The 26,406-nt window shown below is 47.6% G+C and overlaps 1 protein-coding gene across 4 annotated transcripts in view; it reads right to left on the bottom strand.

The window, feature by feature from the left end:
- Nucleotides 1-22,475, bottom strand: part of UBE2V1 (ubiquitin conjugating enzyme E2 V1) — a 30,173-nt gene extending 7,698 nt beyond the window's left edge. Inside the window, exons 1-3 of one of the 4 annotated variants that reach the window (XM_042980171.1) lie at nt 22,383-22,398; nt 21,031-21,125; nt 3,626-3,774 (exon numbers count right to left, since the gene is read on the bottom strand). In XM_042980171.1, coding sequence (XP_042836105.1) covers nt 3,626-3,670 — 45 coding nt within the window. In that variant the 5' untranslated portion in view covers nt 3,671-3,774; nt 21,031-21,125; nt 22,383-22,398. Of the gene's footprint in view, nt 1-3,625; nt 3,775-4,228; nt 4,290-21,030; nt 21,126-21,955; nt 22,110-22,382 lie in introns of those variants that run through there. The other 3 variants (XM_042980170.1, XM_042980172.1, XM_042980173.1) reach the window with 3 other exon arrangements.
- Between the last annotated feature and the right edge of the window lie 3,931 nt (nt 22,476-26,406).

Genomic DNA, 26,406 nt, shown 5'->3' with positions numbered 1-26,406 from the left:
CTAACCCACGCACAAAAACATTATCTTGGAGAACTCCAGAGGCATAACAGTGTTTCTCAACCCAGGCAATTTCTGCCCAGCCCCCACCCCAACATCTGGAGACATTAATGGTTGTCACAACTGGAGGAGAGAGGCGCCACTGGCATCTAGTGAGCAGAGACCTGGGGTGCTGCTGACCCTACAATGCACAAGACAGCCCCGCAACAAAGAAGGATCCAGCTCAAGATGTGAATGGCGCTCAGGCTGAGAAACTGCTCTGTAACCTGGCTACTCTGTAACCTGTTCTCTGTTGGAGACAGTTGGACATTATGTCAGAATTTTGCAAATGGCACTTGGATGAGAAACTTTAAAGCAACTCAAAGTACAAAAAGGAAAATGGCAAAAAAATAAGCCTCCTTTCCACGCTGGCCCCAGCCAGCTAGATCTCTTTTGAAGAAGGCAACCACTGTCACCAATTTCTTTTATGTTCTTCCAAAAGTACTGTAAACACAGTATATGTACGACCTCCTGCTCTCCCCCACCTCCTCAGTGGCAGCATATTCTATACTGCCTTGTACCTTCCTTTTCGCCCTTAAATATCATGGAAAGCATTCCAGTTGAGCACACATAAATCTGGCTCCTGTTTTTTAACAGCTAAACAGTACATACTATGGTCTGCTGAAAGACACTGAGGTGGTTTCCAATATTTTGCTACTACTGAAAATGCTGCATTCAATAATTTTGTACATAGGGGCCTTTGGGCAACACATTAAAAAGAGCGGAGTAAATTCCTAGAGTTGCTGGATCACTTTTTTTTTTTTTTTTTTTTTTTTTGCTGGACCACTTTTGATGGAAGATTTTCTTGTTGAGTCATACAGCAGCAAAAATACAATAGGGAGATAAGTTACTCAAGTGCTCTATTTAGATACTAATAACTATGTTGATATTGCAAAGTCACAGTTTGTCCCTTGTATAAGGGATGCTAGTCATAAAATAGACTGGTCACAGGAAGCACCCAGAAGCAGACAGTTCCCTTTACAACTTTGCTTTTAACCTTGGGGATCCAGGGCAAGCATAACGACAGGGATAAAAAAAAGAAAAAAAAAAAGTCAATAACAAGCGTTGGTGAGGGTGTGGAGGAACCAACACCCTCATGTACTGTTGGGTGGGAACATAAAATGGTGCAGCCGCTTTGGAAAATAGTCTGACAGTTATTTAAAATGTTACACATAAAGTTACCATATGATCCAGGCACTTCCACTCCTAGGTATATGCCCAAGAGAAATGAAAACATATGCCCCCACAAAAACCTATACACAAAATTCATAGCAGCATTGCTCATAATTGGCAAAATATGGAAAAAACTCAAACGTCTGTCAATCAATTAATGAGTGAAGAAAATGTGGTCTATCCACAAAATGGAACGTCATTCAGCCATAGGAAGGAATGAGCTACTGGTAAGTGCTGTAACATGTATGAACCTTGAAAACATGCTAAATAAAAGCTCGTCACAAAAGACCACATATTGTGTAATTCCATTTATATGAAATGTTCAGAAGAGACAAATTCACAGAGACAAAAAGTAAATGAAAGGCTGTCAAAGGGAAGGGATGGGGACGGGAGACAGAATGGGAGTGACTGCTGATGGGGGAGGTTTCTCTCTGGAGTAACGAAATGTTCTGAAATTACTGACAGGTGCACAATTCTGACTATAATAAAAACCACTGAACTGTACACTTTAAAGGTGTATTCTACAGTTTTCAAATCCTAGGACATAGGAATTTTTACCTCAGTAAAGCTGTTATTAAAAAAAAAAGAAAAAAGAAAAAAGAAAAACGAATGTGTGGAAGGCAGGCACCGTGCGTACCGCAGCCACTCACTGCAAGTTAGCTCCCTACGGAAATCACTAAACTGAAACTCAGGGTCATCCAAGGTGTTGTAGGTAGAACAGAATATTTTCAATGGGATTTGGTGGTTCGTTTTGTTCATTCATTGTTTCACTGTGTAACTCAGCAGTATTTAGTCGATTCTCAATGTTGTACATTGGTTCGTTCTTAATTTGTTAGAACCTAAAAATCAGTCGGTTGATTAATAAATCTATTGAACAACTACCTGATTCTGAGTCATCTCCAGGTGCTCTGGAGAGTAAGGGGGAGGGAAGAATATTCTCGTCCTCGAGAAACCTAACCCATTCTCAGGAAGAGAAGAGATGTAGTGAAGGAAGCTGTCAACCACGCAGTGGACTCTCAGAGACAACGAGAAATGATTTCCATGAAGAAACTAGCTTTCTAGATCAGGTTTCCCCCAGTATTTTATAGATCCATAAATCCTGGTTTTCAGAGATTAAAAAAAAAAAGATAAACAAATGAGTAAAAATAGCAAATTGGATAGGTTTTCAAAACCCAAAAAACCAAAAGTACAGGGTCAAAAATGACTCAACAAGTAACGTTGAACGTCAAAGCCAGCCATTCACCATCAGTGTTTATGACGGTCCAAGATGAACATCAGATGGTCCTAACACTTAGTGAGCATGGCCCTCTTCCTTGTTCCAGCCGGGACCACATCCCACGGGTCTTCCTACTCCCCACAGAGCTGGTGGAGGGCCTGGGCAGGCAGTGAGAAGAAGGAGAGCACCAGCATCTTGAAGCACAAGCAGAAGGAGGAAAGGTCTTGCTCCATTCAGGCAGAACCTCCTATTGTCTGCAACAAGTGTCACATTGCAGGAATCTGTTTCTTCGCTCCTACGTTAACTGACTGCTTAACACTCCAGGTAATTCTCAAATGGGAACAGAGGAAAACTCACAATCTAAGCAGCGGGGAGACAATGTAGCACAGTGGTTAGGAACACAGAGTCTGGAGCCAGGACCCCTATGGGCATTAGCAGCTACGGGACTCTGGGCGAGGAGCTTCATTTCTCTATTTCCTCACCTGTAAAACAAATGCAACCAGAGGCTGAACCTAACTACAGGAGAACCTAACAACAGGTTCTCATGAGAGCTAGATGACATTTCTTGGGGGTTTCACTATGTATGCTAAAACAAAGTCAGCTGGCACTATGAAGCCCGGAAACTCTCACAAATCACGAAACTCTAAAGGAGAGGTCAGTTTTCTCATCCCCGTTGTCACTGTCTTCTTCCCAAAGGCCTCTGGGTCTCAAAGTGCCTGGAACAGACCAGAGCCAACCAGGCAGGCAAGAAGCCTTTGCTGAACAGCCCGATGAATTAAGATATGGGTGCATGGGTCCCGACCTGGGACACAGTGAATGAAAACCACAACTGTGAAGGCCAAAGTTCGTTTCGACCGGGTCTTCTCAGAACCCTGGCTGTTATCTGGAGCCTTGTTATCTGATAAGCCCCAGAGTTTGTTCTAAACTACATCTGAGGGTGCAATTACCTCAAACCTCACTGTCTACAGTGTCATGTAAATTCACACTAGGAGTCTAAACAGGTTTTTGCTTACCATGTGGAGGGATTAAACAGCATCAGAGGAGGTTCAAATATATAAACTGAAACTGGTCAAAAAAGAATAGCCACATTTCAGAAAATATACCATTGGTGAGCTTTTTCCGTGATAAGGCTAATATTTCTTAAAAGGAGGCACAGTGAATTTAAGACATTGACATTTATAGCCGTAGCTCGACGCTTACTCTTGGAGGCCCAATTATCATCCCTGTCCATCTTGTAAGTGTCATGTCTTCGTCATCTTCTAGACCCCAGCTAACTGTGCCATCTCCTACTCCTTTCTGGCCTTCTTCCAGTTCTTCCAACAGTCGAAAATTGCGAGGGACTTTTACTCCTAAAATAAATGGAAAGAAATTCAAGATACTAGCAACTCCAGGGGAACCTGTAAGCCTAGATCTAGCTGCTCGTTATTACTCCGTGGAAATACAGATGCTAACATGCAAAAAGGCCGAAAGTCGTCGTCCCTTAAACTTGTTCCCAGGGCTTCCGGTACCGACCAGGGTAACCACAGGAAGGGGCACGTGGTTTTGTTACAGGTGAAGCGACGACTGAACCCAGCCTGGAGAGACACCCCACCCCCCACCTCCGTAGCTTTGATAAACTTCATCGAGAGTTTACGTGTCTAAATGTTGATCAATTTGGCTCCACGATAGTTGAAAACCATCAGTATCAGTATCATGAATACGAAGTGCCTTGGAAGGGAAGAGGCTATTCCTTTCATTTTGCTCTTATCATGCATTTCTGAGGCTAAGGGTGTGCTCATTTGCTGGAACAGACTCTCAAACTACCTCAGGAGGAACAGCCGCCGTGGCCGCATGAAATCAAAACGGTGTCCTCTTGATCAGCTAAGAGTCACCTGAAGGCGCCAAGGATAAAATTTTCAATTACTGAAGCCATGGTTTCTCTCTTGTGAAAAAGCCCAAAGAGGGTGGCTAGTTCTCTGATTCGTTTCCAAAAATCCCAAAGCCTGGTAAGTAGCTCAGGGAAGAAACCACACAAACCCATCCCATAAGTTTCAAGCCACTATACCTGAGTTCAGGCTGAGGCTTCGGCCATTTCTAGGTGTTTTCCAGAACAGAGCCGAAGCACTGGGGCCAGGTGGGGGACGAGGTCGGGGGAGGGCAGGGACACCGATTTTCTTCCTGTGCCTGGGCACTAAGCAACTCTCCCAGGGATGCCTTCCCAACCGATCCTGCCGGCTTCTCTCTCCTCCTACCTCTCTCCCTGGCATCTGAACTATTACCTCTGGAAAAAGCTTCAAATTCAGGCAAGTTCCAAGCTTGCCTTAAATTTGCCTTAAATGCTGAGCCCCCAACCGGCCAGACTCCCAGAGGCAACTGAGCAGCACTTACCACGTAACTCTGGAGAAAAGCCCACTGGAGGGACTCCAGCCTGGGAGGTGTTCCCAGTATATCTCAGTGTTTCCCAAGGTGGGACTCCCTTGGGAGTTGGAATAAATACTTGAGCTGGAATAAATACTTGAGCATCTGCTAGAGGCCAGGCACTTTTCTAGGCAATGGGGGGAACAAGCAGTAAACAAAACAAAAACGCCTGCCCCCACGGAGCTTACATTCTAGTGGGAACCACATAATGACAAAACAAAAATACAAATCACGTAGCGTGACAGCCTGTGGTGTTGTGGGGCAGGAATAATGGGGGAGGAGCTAGGATTTTCAATGGGGGGATCAAGGAAAGCCTCACTGCGACCAGGTGTCATGGCTAAAGAGCCGAGGGGAAGGAGCAGGACTTGTGCACAGCCGAGGAGAGTCTCCCAAGTAGAGGGAACAGCCAAGTGCTAAGGCCCTTAGGTGGGATCTTGCCTGCAATGCCGAAGAGCAGCAAGATTCCAACTCAGCTAAATCTGAGTCAGTGACTTGGAAAAGCAGTAGGCGGTTAGGGGCTCCAACTATTGCTGGCCTGAGAAGCCACTGGAACTCTGAACAGAGGGGGCACAGGATCTGACTTGCTTTTTCAAATAGGCTTCCTCTGACTGCCGTGTGCAGAAGACAGTGAAGGGAGCCGGGCCCTACTGCAATTATCCTGGCAAAGGAAAATACCGGCTTGAGCCAGTGAAGGTAGTGAGAAGTAGCACAATTCCAGATATGGGGGGGGGGGGTCTAAGCTGGTAAGATTTGCTGCCAGATTGCCTGAGAAGCACGAAACAGCAGCCCATGATGGTGGCTCCCAGGCTTTTGTCTGAGCAAGTGGGAGGGACTTGCCAGGGGCGGTAGAGGATTTTAGGTGGTACAGACGTGAGCACTCACTTTGCAGTCAGGCCACCTCTCTTTTTTAAATGTTTATTTTGAGAGAGAGAGAGAGAGAGAGAGAGAGAGAGAGCAAGGGAGGGAGAGAATCCAAAGCAGGCTGTCAGCACAGAGCCCTGTGAGGGGCTTGATCTCATGACCTGAGCTGAAATCAGGACTTGGGAGACTTAACTGACCGAGCCACCCAGGCGCCCTGTCACGTGTTGATTTTTAGGAATACTTTAAGGCAAGTCATGTTATACTAACTTCCCAGGTACAATGATGGTGAAAACAATTTCCTTTTAACATAAATGTAAGCAGAAGACTCAGCTGACTGAAGGTAATATTAAGTAATACAGATAGTATTTGAGAGGAAACAGAATAAACCTGAAAGCATAGCTGAATGGCTCATTTGGAAAATACTGGCGTTTTCCATCCACATAGTCAACTGGATTATTCAGCTATACTGGATTGTGTTCCCTAGCAAACACAAAATTAAAGGATGTTTGTGACATTATAAGCAAAAAGCCAGACAATGCAATGTCTTTCATCCAGAGACAGTTAAATCTAAATCTTTTTTAAAAAAAATTTTTTTTAACGTTTATTTTTGAGACAGAGCATGAATGGGGGAGGGTCAGAGAGAGGGAGACAGAATCTGAAACAGGCTCCAGGCTCTGAGCTGTCAGCACAGAGCCCGACTCGGGGCTTGAACTCATGGACCATGAGATCACGCCCTGAGCCGAAGTCAGCCGCTTAACCGACTGAGCCACCCAGGCGCCCCTAAATCTAAATCTTTAATAATCCTCACTAACTATTTTGGCTGGGCAGCGGAGGGGGTGGGGGAATCATTGTGTAGAACTACAGCTATTACTACTGTTTAATTTACAAGCCTGCACTAATGAAGATGACTATCCCAAAAGAACACACAATCATGTCAGGGAGATCGGCAAATATCAAAGATGGCCTAGTAGGCTGAACTGTGTCCCTGCAAATTTGTATGTCGAAGCCATGATCGCTAGTACCTCAGAGTGTGACAGTATTTGGTTACACGGCCTTCAAAGAGGTGATTAAGTTAAAATGGGTCCACTGGGGCACCTGGCTGGCCCAGAAGGTAGAGCATGTAACTCCTGATCTTAGGGTTGTGAGTTCGAGCCCCTTGCTGCGTATGGAGTTCCTAAAAACAACCCAAAACCCCCAAAAACAAACCCAAAAACTCTTAAAATATATATATATATTTTATATATATTTATATTTATTTTTTATATTTATTTTATATTTATTTATATATTATATATATATTATATAATATTTATATTTATATATATAATATATATATTATATATATATATATTATATATATATATATAATATATATATATGTATAAAAACTAAAACAAGTCCATTAGGATGAGCCCTTGGACTGGTATCCTTATAAGAGGAGGAAATTGAGACACACAAAGGAAAACAGGGATGCTCGAGTGCATGGAGAAGAGACCTTGTGAGGACACGGCGGGAGGGCAGCCATCTGCAAGCCAAGGGGAGAGGTCTCGGAAGAACGAGACCACTTGACACCTTGATCTTGGACTTCTAGCCTCCTGGGCTAAATCCTGTTGTGTAAGCCATCCAGTCTGTGGCACTTTGTTATGGCAACCCCAGTAAACTAATACGGATGCTCGCTGACGTTTTAAGAAGCTTAAGAAAGTTGGAAAGGTTAGAGACCAAGATGGTAACAGTGGTTATCTTTAGGTGCAAAGGATTATGGGCGACTCCCCTCCTTTTCTAGATTTTCTGTTTTTAAATCATTTTACTTTATTCATCATGATGACTGTATTCTTTAATCCCCATCCCCATTTCTTCTACCATGATCTTGATATTTACAAAATAAAACATTTAAGGAACTATGCCAACTATACTCCAGACAAGGTTCTACAACTGGGCTTCGGCATCTGTTATTCCCTCTGCTTGGAACATCTGTCTCCAGATATCCGTCAAGCTCCCTTAACTTCTCAGGGCTTAAGCTGTATGACCCCTGACTGCAATAAGGAACAAGGATCCTCTGAGACTAGGAATCTCATTTAATAGTATTTCCTAAGTGAGTAATTTTAAGTAAATAGTCCATGTTTTTTTTAATATTAAAACCTGTTCGGGCCAAATGAACAATGGCAAAGTACAACAGCTTCCATAGCTATTACTGAAGGGAAGCTACACGTGTGACCTCTATTTTAAGTTGCTCTTTTTGGCAAGATGAAAAAATGTGCCTTCTTGTGTCCGGTTATTTAAATCAGGCTGGGTTAGGGGCGCCTGGGTGGCTCAGTCGGTTAAGCGGCCGACTTCGGCTCAGGGCGTGATCTCGCGGTCCGTGAGTTCGAACCCCGCGTCGGGCTCTGTGCTGACAGCTCAGAGCCTGGAGCCTGTTTCAGGTTCTGTGTCTCCCTCTCTCTGACCCACCCCCGTTCATGCTCTGTCTCTCTCTGTCTCAAAAAAAAATAAAGGTTAAAAAATAAATAAATAAATCAGGCTGGATTAACTATTTCTGGTATGACTATTTCTCTTGTAAATGTTAGCAAAACTTTATGGCTGGAAACGTCACCCCTTCATTAACAACTCGGTCTGATTAGGGACTCCTAAACGTTGCAAGCTCATTACATTAGTTTCAAACAGATAGTGAATTCGAGTTATATTTTTCACATGTTTGATATCTACTTGTGAAAAAGGGAAAACTATCATATTGGTTAATCCTATACTTCCAACAGCTGTTTTCTACTGGATCAGACAATTCAGTTAAAGCCCACATACACAACTGAACCAAACAAATAAGGAATCAGGTTAGCATTTGGAGCAGTGATGGAGTTCCACACAGGACGGTGCAATTTGTGGGTACTGCAGTACTGATATTATAGGATCATTCAACTTGCTTCAAGTTATATCAGGCATCAGAAACAGTTTAAAAAACCAAAACTTTATATTGGCCAGTATCTTTTAGGTAGTCAAAAAACATTCCAAGTGGGAGCTGGAATATACATAGAAACATGGGAAAACTGCCCTACGTGCTGATTAATGACAATAAGCATTCATTCCATCTGAACAGTAGTTCACAAACTTTTCTGGTCTCAAGACCCCTTTATACACTCTCTTAAAAATCACTGAAGACTTCAAAGAGCCTCTGTTTACGTGGGTTATAGCTACTGATATTTGCCAAATTAGAAATTACAACTGAGAGGGGTGCCTGGTGGCTCAGGTCAGTTAAGCATCCGACTCCTGATTTCTGCTCAGGTTGGTGGGATTGCTCTGACAGCGAGCGCCAAGCCTGCTGGGGATTGTCTCTCTCTGCCCCTCCCCCAGTTACACACATTCTCTCTCTCAAAATAAACAAACTTATAAAAAAATAAAACTGAAAAATTTTTTAAAAACTCATTTACAACTAAGCACAACAAACCATCATGTGTTGAGATAAATAACATATCTTATGAAAGAACTACACTTTCCAAAGAACAAAAGAAAATTAGTGAGAAGAGTGGTATGGCTTTACAAATTCTCTTTAATGGCTGGCTTAAAACGGGAGTATTAAGAACTCAGGTGAGCTGGAAAATACATGTCTGTCTAAAGGGCGCAGTCACTCCTTTGCTCTGGCCAAGTATCTGTTGGTCCGATTCAGCTTATGGACCACCATTTTACAACATTTGGGGGTCACCTAATTGTTCTCAAGAATCTCTTTGATCCTGGGGCGCCTGGGTGGCTCCATCAGTTGAGCATCCGTCCGACTCTTGATTTCGCCTTAGGTCACGATCTCACAGTTTCATGAGTTCGAGCCCCACGTCAGGCTCTGCGATGCTTGGGCTCTTAAACTGACAACACGGAGCCTGCTCTCTGCCCCTTCCCTGCTCCCACTCTCTCTTTCTCAAAAATAAATAATACGTAACTTAAAAAAAGTCTCTCTGATCTTTAACATCCTGGACTTAGCTGAGAGAATACTTTAAACCCTTTCTTTTGTCAGAAGGGTGAGATTGATCAACACTGGGCGAATCTGGCACCGGCGGGTGCAGTGCTCTTTTGACCTTTATTTAGCTAAATATTAAAGAGTTTAAGTCCACAAACTATAGCTCTAAAACAGCACTGTTACCTTGAATTTATTTTACTAAGACATAAACTTTTATTTTCACTCAAGAGCTGACTAAAAGCAGAGTTTGGGGAATAACGACAGCTAGCAGAAATCAGAAATTATAAAACTATGGAGTGGTTCATTAGTTTTTCTGATATTTAAACAGCAGGGGCTGATTAGCACCCGGTTAGCTGGTTTACTAAACTCTACTCGGTAAGGCACCATTTGGGGTTCACCATGTTTAACATGCGTAAAACTGAGCTCACTCCACACTTCAGGCAAAATATCCACACGTCTCAGGAGTGTAATTAAAAGTTTGCTAGGGGGAGTCTGGGTGGTTCAGTCAGTTACTCATCTGACTCTTGGGTTCAGGTCCTGATCTCACGGTTTGTGTGCCGTGGAGGGTGCAGAGCCTGCTTGGGATTCTCTCTCTCTCTTCTAGGCTTTTTACCTGGTTGTCAGAATTTCCTTATATATGAATGTCAGTAACATATATGTACACAACTTTCTTTGTGTGCAGTAACACCCAACACTTATCCAATCCCACGCTAGACCTTTATAGCGACTATGAAAGAAAAACAGAAGTCTCCCAACTGGAGTATAAAGTCTCACTATGGAAACAAGATATACACAAAGTTCAATGAAACAGAACAGCATCAAAACTTTGGATGACAGAAATATAACCTATCACAGAACAATGGTTTTGTTCTGTTTTACCTCTGAGGGGTCCTAGGCCCCTCTGAATTTGATGAAAGCTAAAGAGGTGGGACGGAGAGGGACTGGACTTTATCCTCAGGAGCACCGGTGGGAGCTACAAGACTGAGTAGGACTAGAGATAAAGCGAATCTCCCGGGTAATGTTCAGGGTGGGCTGGGAAGGATCAGAGGCCAGGTGAGGGCTGTGCAACCATTAACCTCAGGATGCAGAGCCAGAAGCATTTGCTTGGAGTAAATATTGGGACAGAACATCTAGTCAACTTCTTATAGGCCCAGAGGGTGGGAAACAGAGGAATGTTAAGAGATTTAAGGCAGTGCATATAAATTTGCATGAGTATGGCCATAGTTCCCATTTTTACAACGTGACATAAAAACAGGCTTTGCATAAGAATTTGTTGATAAATCCAAAATTGGGGTGGGGGAGAGAATAAAAAGGTATGCAAACCCCATTTTATAAAAATAAATACAGGGTGCCTGGGTGGCTCAGTTGGTTAAGAGTCGACTTTGGCTCAGGTCATGATCTTGCAGTTTGTGGGTTCGAGCCCCACACTGGGTTCTCTGCAACCAGTACGGAGCCCACTTTGGATCCTCTGTCTACCCTTCTGTCCGCCCCCCCCCCCCACTTCTGTGCTCTCTCTCTCTAATAAATAAATAAACTTAAAAAAAAAAAAAGCACTAAGTCATCCATGCTTCCTTGCATGGTATAAATGACATAAATTATTTTTAGATGTCACAAGCATACAATCATGAGAATACCTGGTCTATCATTCTATTTGTTATTATTTTTAAAAAGATTTTGTTTTTAAGCAATCTCTACACCCAACGTGGGGCTCAAATTTACAACCCCAAGATCAAGAGTCGCATCCTCTAATGACTGAATCAGTTAGGCACCCCATACCATTCTTTTTTTTTTTTTTTAATGTTTTATTTATTTTTGAGAGAGAAAGCACACACAAGCTGGGGAGGGGCACTGAGAGGGGGACACTGGACCCAAAGCAGACTCTGTGCTGATAGCAGACAGCCTGATGTGGGGCCTGAACTCAGGAACCATGAGATAATCAGGACCTGAGTTGAAGTCAAATGCTTAACCCACTGAGCCATCCAGGCGCCCCACATTCTATTTTCTAAATGCTCGTCAGAGCAATGGCTAAGTTATTTCCCACAAAAAAGAATCAGAGTGTACTCTAGAGAAAATTCTACGATCTTTCCACACAGGATTAAGAGCACAGATCTGGGATCAAGTGCAGATCAAGTCCACAGCTTCCTCGTAACCTTAGCTGTGCGACTTTACCAGTTACCTTGAGCCTTAGCAAAACGGGGATGCCGTCACTCTCTGCCTCTATGGGTGGCAAGGAAGAATCACTGAGATAAAACCTGTAAAGCAGTGTGTGTAATATCTGGCGGAGTAATTTTTTTATCGAGTCACCGTCATTGGCACATTGTATCACAGATCATAAAATACAAAACAAACCCCCTCACTTGACTCCATATCCCTTCTAGTTACCATCACACTTCTTTGTTCCTTCTTAGCAAAAAACCTCAAAAAGGCTGTCCTGATTCCCTGTCTGCCATTCTTCACCTTACTTGCACCCACTCCAATCAGCCCTTTCCACCTAGTCACCCACCGAAACCACTCTGGTCAGGGGCACCAGGAGCACCCTCTGGCCAAATTTTCAGCTCCCACCCCCACTTCCTGGAGCTCCAGTGGCAACTCCTGGGCTTCCCTGGGCCTCAGGTTCTCGTCCTACCTCACTGGCTGCTTGGCTGCACCTCCCTGACCTCCGAATACTGCCTGCCTGACCTCAGGGCAGAGCCCGTAGCCCTCTGCCTTTCCGTCTACTCTACTTAGCCATCCCCAAGCGATTTTACCCAGACCAAAGAGGCTGGAGACTTTCCAATTTACATTTCCAATAACAGCCTCCCTGACATCTCCGTTTAGATGGCTACTAAGACTCTAAAAACACTTCCAAACAGAACTTGCCTTGTACTCCTCGAAAAACACAAAAACGACCCACTCCTCAATCCCAGTATGTGGCACAAACATTTACCAGATTGCTCTGGCCAAAGATCTTGGAAGTCGAGATGAGAACTCTTTGCCTTACACCCTATACCCAACCCATTTCCAGATGTATTCCAAACGTGGCCCATTTTCACCATCTCCACTATGATCCCTGCAGTCCATGCCCTCTCCGCTTCCCAACCGGTTGCTCAGCCTACCTGGCCTGTACCTGCAGTCTAGTCTCCACAGTTAGCTTTTTAAAGTAAGTTCACTTCCGTCACTCAGCCACCCCTCCAACTGGCCCAGCACACACCCTCCAGAGCACCACCTCCACCTCCTGCATCGTTTCCTGCCACCCCCTCCCTGGCCCCTCGTCCTCCTTCAGCCATACCACCCCTCTTTCGGTTCCTGAACAAATGGGCAACCTTACTTTCTGCTTTCGCACATGCTGTTCCCTCACCCTAGAATTCTCTGAACGGCCAGTGGGCTGGCTGGCTTATTCCTCACAAAGGTTGAGCTTCCCATTGCCTTATTTTGCCTCTTATTTAAAAAAATTATTTTTAACGTTTATTTATTTTTTGAGAGACAGAGACAGAGCGTGAGTGGGGGAGGGGCAGAGAGAGAGGGAGACACAGAATCCGGAGCGGGCTCCAGGCTCCGAGCTGTCAGCACAGAGCCCGACGCGGGGCTCGAACTCACGAGCTGTGAGACCATGACCTGCGCCAAAGTGGGACACTTAACAGACTGAGCTACCCAGGTGCCCCATCTTGCTTTTTTTTTCTTCACAGCACTTGTTACCACTTGACATTTTAAATATATTCATTTCTACTTCATTAGTGGTTTACTGTCTCTCCCCATCTGAACAAAAATAAGCTTCATGAGAGCACAGCTTCATCTCTTTGGTTCACGCCAAATCTCCAACCCCTCAAGGAGTGCCTTGCCAGAGTATGCACTCAAATGCTTGGTGAACGAATGAATGGGTGGCTGGGTGCTAGCAAGGGATCTTATTTCAGAATGAATGATGTTCGATGTCACAAAATCCTAACTCTGCAACTCTGTTTATTTCTGAAAATACAGCACAGAAACACTCATAGCACTATTAAAAGAAATTCTTGACATCATAAAGATTATCAAAGGGGCTGAGTATGGATTTTCAGTAGCCCAAGGCAAGTTACACATTGAATTCTGAATGATCTTGAGAAGAAATCGGAATCTTAAATTAGAAAACCAGGCAGTCTACAGAGGTCTTGTCAAGCACCCCTCTCTCACATACCTTTACCCTCACACAATGTCTGTGCCGGGCCTTTCCTTTTTCTTTACATTTTATTTTATTTCCTTTTTATTGTCTGACTCACTCTTGGAGCTTCTTGAGTTAGAGCTGTGACTCATTCAACCCTGCCTCCCCTGAATCTGTTATGTTACCTGTCCTATAATGGTACTTAATAAACATTTCCTGATTGGAGAAACAGCACCAACTCTTCCTTCCCCTTTTTGTTTGTTTATTTATTTATTATGAGAAAGAAGAGTGTCAGCAGGGGAGGGGCAGAGAGAGAGAGAGAGAGAGAGAGAGAGAGAGAGAGAGAGGGAGGGAGAGAGGGAGGGAGGGAGGGGGAGAGGGAGAGGGAGAGAGGGAGGGAGGGAGAGAGGGAGGGAGGGAGGGGGAGAGGGAGAGGGAGAGGGAGAGGGAGAGAGGGAGAGGGGGAGGGGGAGAGGGAGAGGGAGGGGGAGGGAGGGAGAGGGAGAGAGGGAGAGAGGGAGAGAGGGAGAGAGGGAGGGAGGGAGAGGGGGAGAGGGGGAGAGAGGGAGAGAGGGAGAGAGGGAGAGAGGGAGAGAGGGAGAGAGGGAGAGAGGGAGAGAGAGGGAGAGAGGGAGAGAGGGAGAGAGGGAGAGAGGGAGAGGGAATCCCAAGCAGGCTCTGCACTGTCAACGCAAAGTCCGATGTGGGGCTTGATCCCAAACTGGGATTTCATGACCTGAGCCAAAATCAAGAGGTGGACGCTCAACCAACTGAGCCCCCAGGCAACCCAACTCTTCCTTTCCCACCGTAAACTCTAACATGGTCTATGTGGCCAAGACACTGAACACTGCTACCATGTAACGGAGATACCTAACGTCTTCTGAGATCATTAAAAATTGATAACTAGCTTTTTTAAATCAAGTATAATAGATACTTTCAGGGAAACCTACATTTTTTTAAATGAAGGAAAACTGGTTTTTTACCCAAACCACACAAGTCAAAGGATTCTTCACTACAAAATGAACTTTGTTTCAGAAAACATATATGAAAGCATGTTACTGATATTCTAAACCATAGAAACTGTGTATGAAGTTATTACACCAGTATTTTCTACAAAGCAAGCACACTCAACTCCAAATGGCCTGACTATGCCCTAGTGCTAGAACTTCAGGGCCCATCCAGGGATATAAATCCAAATATTGGTGGAGTTCAGGGGTGCCTGACTGGCTCAGTCGGTAAACCATGTGACTCTTGATCCTGGGGCTGTGAGTTTGAGCCCCATGTTGGGTAGAGATTATTTAAAAATAAAATATTAAATAAATAAATAAATAAATGGATGGATGGATGGACCCTACAGACCTTGTGAGTGCACCAGTCATAAGTTAGGACTTCATCCCATCCCAAATGGAGAGTATAAGCTTAAAATTGTGATACACTAATTTTAACATAGGATTTCACTGAATATATTTAAATGTTTATTTATGTTTGAGAGACAGCACGAACAGGGAAGGGGCCCAGAAAGAGGAAGACAGAGGATCCCAAGCAGGCTCTGTGCTGTCAGCTCAAAGCCCGATGCAGGGCTTGAACTCATGAACTGTGAGATCATCACCTGAGCCAAAACCAACAATGGACACTTAACTGACTGAGCCACCCAGGTGCTTCTTCAGTGAATATATTTAAAAATTAAATCCACACATGCCAAAGAACTGAAGCATAACAGATCAGAAAAACTTAAGAATGCTCTAATATATGTTTAATTGCCATGGCTTTTGAATCTACGGAATCAACCTAAATCTTAAGATTCCTAATATCTGTGTGAATCTGACACCAAAAGACAGCTGGAGAAACAGCTTCAAGGGACAATACAGAGGATGTAAAAATGAACTCTTAACTAATCTTAATAAACTATGAAAAAGTTAACATGAAGATGTTAAGATAACTTCACCAAGGTGCTAAAATGCCACAGTAATCCAAGATTTTTAAAAAGAAAATATTTGTTCCTGTTACTTCAGAATTCTTTCCAGAAGGATTTTTCCTGGATCTGTGTCAGTATCGAAAGTCAGCCAGTTATTCTCCCGGCTAAATATAAACTGAAAAGTCAGCAGCTGCAGGATATTACAAAGAAAATATGACAACCAGGTTGAAAAAGCATGAATATTTGATAGGGTTTTATACCATGTCATAGTAAAACATTTAATGCAGTAATATGAAACACAGCCACCTATTAAAATATTTGTGGTACGAAATGGATTTGAAGCCCTTTAAAACATCTTTTGGGAAAATCACGGCCACCAAGCAGCTGCTATTATACAACATGCAATCTTGGAAAACCCTGGCCTGACCAAGCCTCACAGGTTTCTCCTGAAAGTTGCCAGTTAAAACTGGTTTGGTTGCCTATTTTAAGAAGATAGTGAACTGAGCTAGGAGTCTGGTGCTGCTTCTGTCTTGGAAAATAAGGAGGCCTGGAAGGTGATGCACCAGCTTCAATGTTCCTGAAAAGTAGACAGAAAGTTGGCAGCGGGTAACTTTTATTCCTGAGCAACTGGCCAGTGCAGTCTGGCTCCCTAGTTAGTGCCTGCCCAGAGGAGGTGTTTTCTCTCCTCTACAGCAATGGTCCTCCGAGTATGGTCCCCAGCCCTGCAGCCTATACATCATCTGGGAACCCACTAGAAATGTAAATTCGCAGGCCCCATCCCAGAACACTACAACACACTACAGAACTCCTGGATCTGGGACTCTAAGGGTGGAGCCCAGCAACTGAACAAGCCATCCTGGTGATGCGGATGCACACTAGTTTAAGAACTGCCAATCCAGGGGAAGAAACAGTGGCGATCTATCTTTACAGTCCACACAATGGGACAACCGACAGCTGGTGACCTTGTGTTTCTCTGACACTAGGGTGGCCAGGGACAAGGACCAGATTTTCTGACAGGGGTGGAGACAAAGAATAAGATGTGGGAAGTGTGTCGGGACAGTTAGGGAAGGAGAGGACAGAGTTAAGTCTATGCTAAAGTCCCTTTAGAAATAGCAACTAATCAGGACAAGGGCTTTTCTTTTTGAAAAGCTGAAGAGTCAGTCACTTTTGCTTCTGTCTTACCAGACACACTGTTCCTCCAAAATCTGTCAAATTTACATATTGGCCACATCAAGGTGAGACCTTTGATTAATTCACTGCAACAGTCAACAAATATTTACCGAGCACCTACTATGTTAGGGAAAGGGACTATGCTGGGTGCCGAGGACATGGGAGCACGAGCAGGGGAGGGGCAGAGAGAGAGGGAGACACAGAATCCGAAGCAGGCTCCAGGCCCTGAGCTGTCGGCACAGAGCCCGACGTGAGGCTTGAAATCACGAACCACAAGATCATGACCTGAGTCGAAGTTGGACGTTTCACCCACTGAGCCACCCAGGTGCCCCAAGGTGAGTGCTTTAGAAGGACAGAGGAGACATGTGATAATGACTCAAAAGACTACACCGAATGGGGGTCGTTAGGGATGGCCTTTCTGGAGAGAGGAGACCTGAAGAACAAGAGGCAGCCAATCACGTGAAGATGTGGGGGCAGAGCATTCCCAAAGGGGTCGGACCAAGAGCAGAGGTGTGCGTGACACCGCATGAGGTCAGGGGGTGGGCCAGACCCAGATCACAGAGGGCCGTCTGCGTCTCGGAAAAGAGAATGACGTGATTCTAGGCGCAGGGTGATTTGATTCTGAGGGCTTTCTGCAGGGGAGTGGCGGTTTCCGCTTTTGGTCTGCAAGAGTTCACGCGCCTCCTCTGGAGAATGGACTGGAAAAGGGCAAGACCGGAAGCTGGCTTCTGCAGTCTTCCAGGGGAGAGACAGATGGTTCTGGTTGGGCAAGAACGGCAACAGTAGAGACGGAGAGGAGGATCGGGCATCTCTTGTTGGGTTATACCTCCTGGACTTGTGATGGGTGGGTGGAAGGGTGAGGAAAGAATCCTACCTGAGGGCCGCGACTACCCACCCGTGAAAGACACTGGGCCGAGTCGGAAATGTCAACAGACCTGTGAGGGGCTGAAGGAATGTGAGATGCCTGGCTGGAGAGGAGGCAAAGGGGGCTGGAAGAATGAGAATGTGGCCGAGAGCACGCGCCCTGGAGCAGAACTGCCCCAGGCCCTGCACCCTAGCTCTACGCATCACTGGCTCTGCGCCCCAGGCAAGTCCCTTCCCCTCTCTGGGCCGATTTTCTCACCTTCAGGACAGACACGGGTCTCAAATTTCCGCCGGGAGGACTGAGATCATTTAATTTGACTGAACTGAAACCCGCGTCTAGCACACAGTCAGCCCCAGAAGTGCTCTTTCAAAAGAAGTCTGAAGGGCCTGCACGTGATGGAAGACAAAGTCCTGCTTCGTACGTGACACGAGGGGCCCCAAGCCCAGTGAGTATGAGGTACTGAGTATAAGGCACAAGAAAGAACGTCCTTAAAAGTGGACTCCACGCTCACAGGACAGCACGTTACCCAGAAGGGGACAAACAGTGGCCAGGGACCCTGCTGCTACAGCTGGCAGATCCTTCTCCTTAAAGCCCTTCCTCTTACCAAGATCAATGAAACACCCCAAGACCGAGGAAGGGCATACGCCCAACTCCACGCCTTTCCGTTTCTTCGCTAAGGTACTGGAGAGGGTTGGGGAGGGCGGTGGAGCAAAACCCCGGGGCTCTGGTCTCAGTGCCACCGCTCAGCCACCCATCTCCCCCAGCAATGACGTGGGGACAGTGCTTTCCCTGCTTAGCCCATTAGGCTGTGGAGCACTGCATGAGATGACATAACAGGGAAGCCAAATTACCCGGAAAACTCTGAAGTATCTTAGTGTTAAACGTTTACTCCACCAAAGACACTGCTCTGTCCTTCAACTGGGGCCTTTCGGAATTAAACAGAGGATTCCCGACTTCACCTTTTGTATTCCACCTTCATCAAAGTACTGTAGCTACAGTTCAGGTGAGAGGGAAGGGGCAGGAGAGAGCGTGTGGTGGAGTGAAAAGCACGGTTCGAAAGTTCCCACGAAGGGGAACATCACAATCGTCACAATGAACCTTGGGAATCCCTGAAGAGAGCAACAGGTCGTACTGGCCCAACACAGCGCTTCCCCCCCACCAGCGGAGCGCGAGGCAGGTGAGCGGTTCTCCCGAACGCGGGGCCCACGCTGTACAAGAGGCAGGCGGCCACAAGCGGCACAAGACGTTCACGCAGCGAGACACAAGGGACCAAGCCCAACTTCCCGGACTACAGGCTCTCATCTCCCACCTCCAGCTCTCTGGGAACACCCATGAATGGAACGCAGGGCTCCTGAGCCCCCACTGCCCACACGGTCAAGTCTGCACATACGCTGAATGTGTAGAGGAGGCCACTCCAGCAAATGCAAACTTAAAACCACACCCCATCAGGGGTTACTCTTGGGGCACTCAGGTTTGCTGGGCAACTGTCAGGGAAGCCCGTGGGATGCTGGGTGAGACGAAGGGCCTGGCAGCCAAGGGCCTGAGGCCCCGCAATCCTGGCCACGGCGGAGGCAGTCACCCGCCACAGCACGGGCATCCTGAAGGAGTCTCGGGGGCTTTTCACAGTATCACCCTCTAGGGTCTGTGCAGAACTCACGCAGCGCAGAACCAAGGGAGATGCCAAGGTGCTGGACCAAAAGAAAACGAAGGGCAGCCCTTTACAGGAACTCACAGGCTTCCCAGCTGTTTCCTGGCAACGAGGGCACAGGTTCATCAGGTGGCTGGTTCTAAACCTAAGGAAGGCCTCGGGGCCCCTGACCAACCTGAGTGACTTCTCAGGGGTAGAGAGCAGAAGCCTGAACATTCGTTTCGGTTTAACCCAACTAAGGCCCTTCTGCCTCTACCCTCGGCACTCTGCACTCCTTCACTGCACAGGCCAGATTGTGTCGTTCCCCTCCTTTTAAGACTCGTTCGCTCATTCATTCATTCAGCAAAGAGTTACTGAGGGCCTAATGCACACCACTCGCTCACTCGATGGCTTTCCTTCACACTTAATAAAATCCAAAGCTAGAGCTCTTCAACTCATCTCCTTAGCAAGCCTCTCTTGCACAGGAAGGCCTTTAAGCTGTTCTTTCAGGACACTGAGCTTGGTCCTGCCACGAGGCCTTTGTACTCACTGTCCCCGCCTCCCCCGCCTACGATGCACACCGTCGGGCTGGCTCCTGCCATCCCTTCTACCCGTTCAAATGCCATCTTCCCAGATCACCTCCCCACCTGCTCTTTATCACGTCGCACAGTTTCCTTCGTAGCGCCAGCTGCTATCTGAAACTGCCTTAATCATTATTTACTCCTTTGGCGGCTTTCTTCCCGACTAGAGTGGAAGCCCCTGAAGGCCAGGGGCTGTGTGCCTCTCACCCACCGCTCACAAGGGGACACAACAGGCCCTCGATAAACATCTGTTGAATAAACAGACAAAGGACTTTCGGGAAGCCCGTGTTGGAGCACCTGGGAGCCTGCTCCTTGTCACCCAAACCATGCCAAGTGCTCTTGACATTAGGACAGCAGCCGACGAGGTCTGATGTGACTGCGGTAGCATTCGTGAAGCGATCATCCACTGGCAGGGCCTCAAGAAGTCAGACTCAAGTAGCTGCTAAGCCGGACTGTAGGTGGCCAATCTCAAGTGCCTGCACACAGGGCCGAGCTGCAAGGCAACCATAACGCTGGCTGCCACGGGCACGCGGGGCCCCCCACTTCCTAGCAACCTGACAGGGGTGCTATTCTGGTGCGAAGGTTCCCACAGCAGGCTGGCCTGACTCAGCCTCTCTCTTCTGTGGCAGGATCGTGCAAGACGAGTTGACTCAGCACTATTCCAGCTGAAACCAAACTCCAGGAAAAGGATGTGTGGTCTCCTCCCTCCCCCCCGGAGGACCCCACTGCTTAAAAGGACCCCACTGCTTTAAGTTTAAAAGGCAGCTTGTGACAGGTCACTTCGGTCCCCTCCACGGCCACTGCAACAGACAAGGATGGCTCCCTGGGACACTGGAGGCGCGTCGCCCCGGAAAGACGGGACTCCCGTCGCCCCGTTCCCTTTAGGTCACCTCCCCTGACAGTGCTGATGTTGTGGCCTTAGCTAGCCAGAGGATTTCAGTAGCCGGGCTGGCGGCCCTGCCTGCTTCATCAGAGGTCACCCGTCGTCCCCGCACTTGAGAGGACCTCCTTGGCCGACAGGTACAGCCGCCTCTCCATAAGGGGGACACTGAGTCTTCCCCCAAGTCCTGCACTTCTGGATTCTCTCTTACCTTATCAGCGTCTCTGGGGGACCTCCCCCAGCTAATCCTCACCCTACCTCCTCAAGAAGGCCATCTGAGTCCATCCCCTGATGCCCATTTGCGGAACGTTAACTCGGAAACGGACTCTTCGTGATCTGATCCTCTGGCCCATCTAAAGAGTGTAGAACAGCGAATCCGGTCTCAAAATAAATGCTGCTTCCCTCTACCTACACGAGACTGGGAGCACCCCCCCTCCTCCAAAGTACAGCCCCCTTATTCCCTCTGCTGCATCCTGGAGATGGGGATTTGCTCAGCTTGCCTGCCCCGGTCACCCAGACTTCTCATTTCGCTTGTCCCTCTCCCCATACCCATCCACTCAACAGGGAACTGCTGAGCGGAACCCACTTATCTTTTCCCAACGCCCAAAGGAGTGGAACGGAGTGACCGTCTCCGTAAAACAGGCACTGCTAGGGCATGCTTCCCTCACCCAAGAGGAGATTTTTCTTTTCGGAGAGAAACATCTCTGAACTTTCCCCCACCCTCAACCATCGCATGTGGCTTCCCTCGGTGGACCTCCCGCACCGAACAGGTACCCCCAGGGCGTCCAATTCACCCAATGTCGAAAGTTTCCACCGCTGCCCCACTCAGAGCTTGGCTCCTAAAACCTAACATGTCTCCTCAAAGAAAAGCCCGATAACGATGGGGTCTTTCCCCTTTGGAATCTGAGAGATCGTTTTCCCTTCTCACTTCGCCAGTCCTGATGCCCTTAATCCCCCCCCGCTCCGCCAAAACCAGCCACGCCAAGACGCCCCCTTTCCAAGCGACATAGAGATTTCCTCGGCTAACCCCATCCCCCAAACTAACGCTGGAGCCGTCCCCTTAACCAATGGAGGATCCTCGGTCACCCCCTTGAGATCGCTTTCTCCTTCCATCCGTCCTAAGGGGTTCTCTGAAGTCCCCGCCAAACGGACATCCCAAGGATGGCCACCCCCTCACTCGGACCTCCATCACCCGGTAAAGGACTCTCATCCATTTAGGGGCGCTTCCTTATCCTCTAGGGGACCCCTGGATCTCCCCCAGAGCCGCCAGCCTCGTCTCCTCAGGAGTGCCTCTGGGCTCGCCCCTCGATAGCTCCGGCCGCTCAGCATTGCCTTGGGGCCGGGTCCTTCCTCCCAACAGGGCCCTCACGCCGCCCGGGGAAGCCTGTGAGCCCCGCCGCGCCGCCCACAGGCCCCTCAGGCCCCCGCCCGTGCTTCCGGCCACCGCCTGCTCCTCCTCCCCCCTCTGGCCGCCAGGGTCGCCGCCGCGGAGCCCAGCGGACAGAGGCAGCGCAGAGGCCCTGGTCCCGCAGCTAGGGCCTTTGCGGGTCCCCAGTCCCTGGCCCAAGCCCGCGCCCCCTCGGCAGGCCGGGTCCGGCGCCCCAGCTCACCCGAGCCCGTGGTGGCTGCCATCTTGCGTCGCTGTCGCTCGAAGGCCGGCCCCTTCTTCACCCCCCACCCGTTTCCCCGGGCCCTTCTGCGCAGGCGTCCGCGCCTGCGCAGACGACACCGCTGACGCCCGCTACGCCGACCGCGCGACCCGTTGCCGGGAAGGTTTTTTTCCCTGCCTTTTCAGAGGGAGGAAACACGATTTGTGTGCGGGAGGGCCCAGCAACCTGCATGTCCCTCCAGGCTCGGGTGCGAGGGAGTTATTGAGGTGCTTGGTGAGAAGGGCGGGGGTGATCGGACTTGGGAGGACTCGATTATGAAAGATACAGAAGAAAAGAAACCTTAAAAAAAGTTGCCTATTTCGCTGCGAGCGTTTTCCTATCTAGCCGGAGCCTCACAATATTTCTACCAGGTCGGGATTAATGTGAGAAATGAAGCTGAGGAGGGTTAAGCGATTTATCACAATTTAGCAGTTAAGTGACTAAGTCTGAATTTGAACCCAGGCCAGAGATGTCTTGCTTCCAGGATCCATGCTCCCTGGCCAGAGAATGTTTGGGGGCATTAAGTTGTCAGAGAAAGCATTCACTCATTCATTCATTCACTTATCAATCCATTTATTCATCCAAAGAAATATTTACTAAGAACAACTATGTGCTAGGCGCTGTGCTAGGTTGTGGGAACGGATACATATCCCTGAAGTCTGCTCTTACGGGCTTACATTTTAATCGGAGATATCCAGTTAACAAAGAAATAGGAAAGAATATATAACTATGATAGGATGGAGAGTAAAGCAGGGACGAGGCAGCAGGGGCCTCCTAAAGTGGTCACATTGAAACTGAAACTGAATGATTAGGAGGTAGAGGGAGCAGCATGTGCAAAGGTCCTACAGACACATGTTTGCAAATAGATATTAAATCCAAGAAGGGACTGCTCCTTTATTGTAAATGGTCTTAGAAGCCCTGAAATGGATGTACAAACAAGCTGCGAGGTAAAGGGACTGCCTCAAGGTAACACAGCTAACCCTGGCAGAGGAAGGACGGGGACTTTCAGTACAGGGAGCAAGGAAATGGGAAGCTCTCATCCAGCACATCCATTGCATCACCTGGTTCTGACAGCAGTGCCTCCTAAGCATTTCTCGGCTCCATTTATTTCTCTTACTTAGGGTAGGCTGTCCTTGTCTCCCCCTTGGGTGACCTCAGCACCCTTTATTCTTGCCCCCATGGTCCAGTCTCTGTGTGGCAGGCAGAATTTGCTCAAAACACCCTTCAGTTAAATCTTTCAGTGGCTCCCCATTTCCTTGTGATAAGATAGGCTCTACAAGTCACGTGACCATAGAATGCTCCTCCGACTAAGAGGAGCGTCGGATTCAAAGAAGGCCCGGGATAATCGTGCCAGGACAACAGGACTCTTCTGGGCAAACCACGATGGATGGCCACCCTAACCAAAGGCCCAGGGCGGGATCAGTAAGACACCTGTGAGATGTCTAGAGCTTTCACTTAAGCCTCATTTAAGGAGACTTTTAGTCTTCGGTCTCAGTTCTGCCCCTGCACTATCCTGCAAGTGAATACTTCCCTAAAATTTGCACCCTGGGTGCCTCTTTCCCCCCTCCTTAACACAGCCTGTACCTCTGAGACTTGCCGGTACCTCTCCAGCAACACTGGCCTTTTTCAAGCCCTCTGCAACACGTGCCCTCTACCCTTAGGGCTTTTGCCTGCGCTCTCCCGCTCTTCAGTTCTCAGATCCAGCATCACCCCCTCAGGGAAACTTTCCTTGATTTCTCCAACCTGGTCGGATTCAGCTATAATTGAGTCTCAAAGTGCCACGTGCGTCTCCTTCCCAGCACTGGCAACAGGTAATCACCTTGAGAGTGTCCCGTTTATCACGTGATTCAAGTTTATCTTGAAGAGCACAGAAAATATTTGCCTTGGACTCTGGGTCATTGGAAAGCCTCAGTAGCAAGTGGGAAGCATTTGGGCTCCTAAAGTGGACTCACCTCCGGAGTGAAATTTTCTGGGTTTCTGTCTTCCTTCACCACTCCCTTTGCTTTGTTTTAGGCAAGAGACTTGAATCTCTTTTGGCATCAGTTCCCCCTTCTGAAAAGGGGGGGGGGGGGCGGGGTTGATAGTATCAACCTCATAGGGTTGCTGTAGAGATGAAATGCTTTGATAAAACTCTTTAGCACAGAGGGAGGAGGGGACGCTAGCTGATATTTACCAAGCCGTCATTTCCAGTTTTTAATCCTTTCAGCAACTGGATGCGGCAAATTCTAGGGACATCCCCATTTTAGAGATGAGAAAACAGACTCAGAGCTGACAGGTGAAGGAGTGAGGATGAAAACGCAAGCCATTTATCCACGATGCTCCCAAACGTTTACTCGCATAGATTCCTTGGTTCTCTAGGGGAATTTCTGGCAAGCAAAATTCACAGTAGAGCAAATTCCGGTGCGGAACACCTTGCAGGAGGAATAGGTTAAACCTGACGGCCCGGGGCATGCTGGGTATTGTAGTTCAGCGGCGTCGCGGAGCCTGCCGGGAGTTGTGGTCCTCGGCGCTGAAGCTCCCTCCGAGAAGCTCCATCCCCTCTCTCGGAAGTCACAGCCAGTCCCCCGAGCCGGATTCGGCGGGTGCCTGCGCCTCATCTCCGCCTTGCGCTGGAGCTGGTAGCTGTTTACAGGACAAGAGTCCTGTTTATCGGATTGTTGGGAAGATTAAAATGGTTAATGGAACTAAAGAATTTAGAGAAGGCCTTGACACAGAGCGAGTGCCGTATAAGTATTAGCTATTATTTTTCTTATTAATCCTCAATGACCCTTGCAAAGAAGCTTTTATCATCTCTATTTGTCAGATAAGGAAACTGAGGCTCAGAAGCGTAGGAATGCTTTCCCAGGATCCCACAACAAGGAAGGAATAAAATCAGGTTTGGAATTCAGTTCTCTGAACCCTGGGGCACCTGCCGTTTCCTCCGGGGAGCTTGGGAGATTCGGGGGAAAGCGTGGGCGGGGTTGCATTTTTTACCAATTGCAGCCTGGCGGCCTTGAGGAGATTGAATGGGGCGGCAGCAAGGTTGGAGGCGGGGAGCCAGAGAGGGGGTGTGTTGGACACCGTTGACTGCGTTCAGTCACCATGTCCTTTCGTGCCCACATAGCTGGTTTTGTTTAGGAGGCTGAAGGTCCGGTTCCAGGTGTGAATCCAAGCTAATCACTGGCACAGCCATTTCCTTTTGCCAGTGATTGGTCCCAGGGTGCGCGGGTCACCTAGTTCTTTCCCACCAATGAGTTGAGGAGGGGACGTGTTTGCAAAGTTTCCCTCCCTTAAGAATAACTGAGGAGAAAGCTTCTTTTTGTCCCTTTTCCTCCTTCCTATAAAAGGAGGTTTTTTTGATGGTTGGGGCTGTGGCAATCAAGAGGCCACAAAGTCTGTGGTACATTACAGGTGTACAGAGAAAGAAGGTGCTGGCCCAGGAAGATGGCAAGAGCTAGGAACTCGGATGATGTGGTTGGGCTGCTGAAGGAATCCCGGGGCTGTCTACCTACAGGTTTCTTAAGATTTCGTAAGATGTGAGATCAGTGTCTTTATTGCTGAAGCTGCTCTTAGAGGTAGGTTTTCGCTATTTACAGTCAAAAGCATACCTGCTAGGTACAGGAGGCTGCACAGTGCTCCAGTGAAGAGACACATGTGGCCTGTTCCCCAGTGTTCGGTCAAACACTATTCTCAACAAGGTGGGAAAACATCTGGGCAGTTTGGGAATCTGTGTGATGTGAAAGGCATGAGTAGTATATTCAAAATGTAAAAAATGCAGCATGCTTGCTGAAGCCTACAGTATTATTTTTTAGAACAATATATTTTTTATTTTTTATTTTTTTTAACGTTTTGTTTATTTTTGAGACAGGGAGAGACAGCATGAACAGGGGAGGGTCAGAGAGAGGGAGACACAGAATCTGAAACAGGCTCCAGGCTCTGAGCTGTCAGCACAGAGCCCGACGCGGGGCTCGAACTCACGGACCATGAGACCATGACCTGAGCCGAA

This window comes from Panthera tigris, chromosome A3, assembly GCF_018350195.1.
Source record: "Panthera tigris isolate Pti1 chromosome A3, P.tigris_Pti1_mat1.1, whole genome shotgun sequence".
NCBI classification, from domain to species: Eukaryota; Metazoa; Chordata; class Mammalia; order Carnivora; family Felidae; genus Panthera; species Panthera tigris.
The sequence above is the reverse complement of the archived record's forward strand: the minus strand, read 5'-3'. Positions and strand labels throughout refer to the sequence as shown.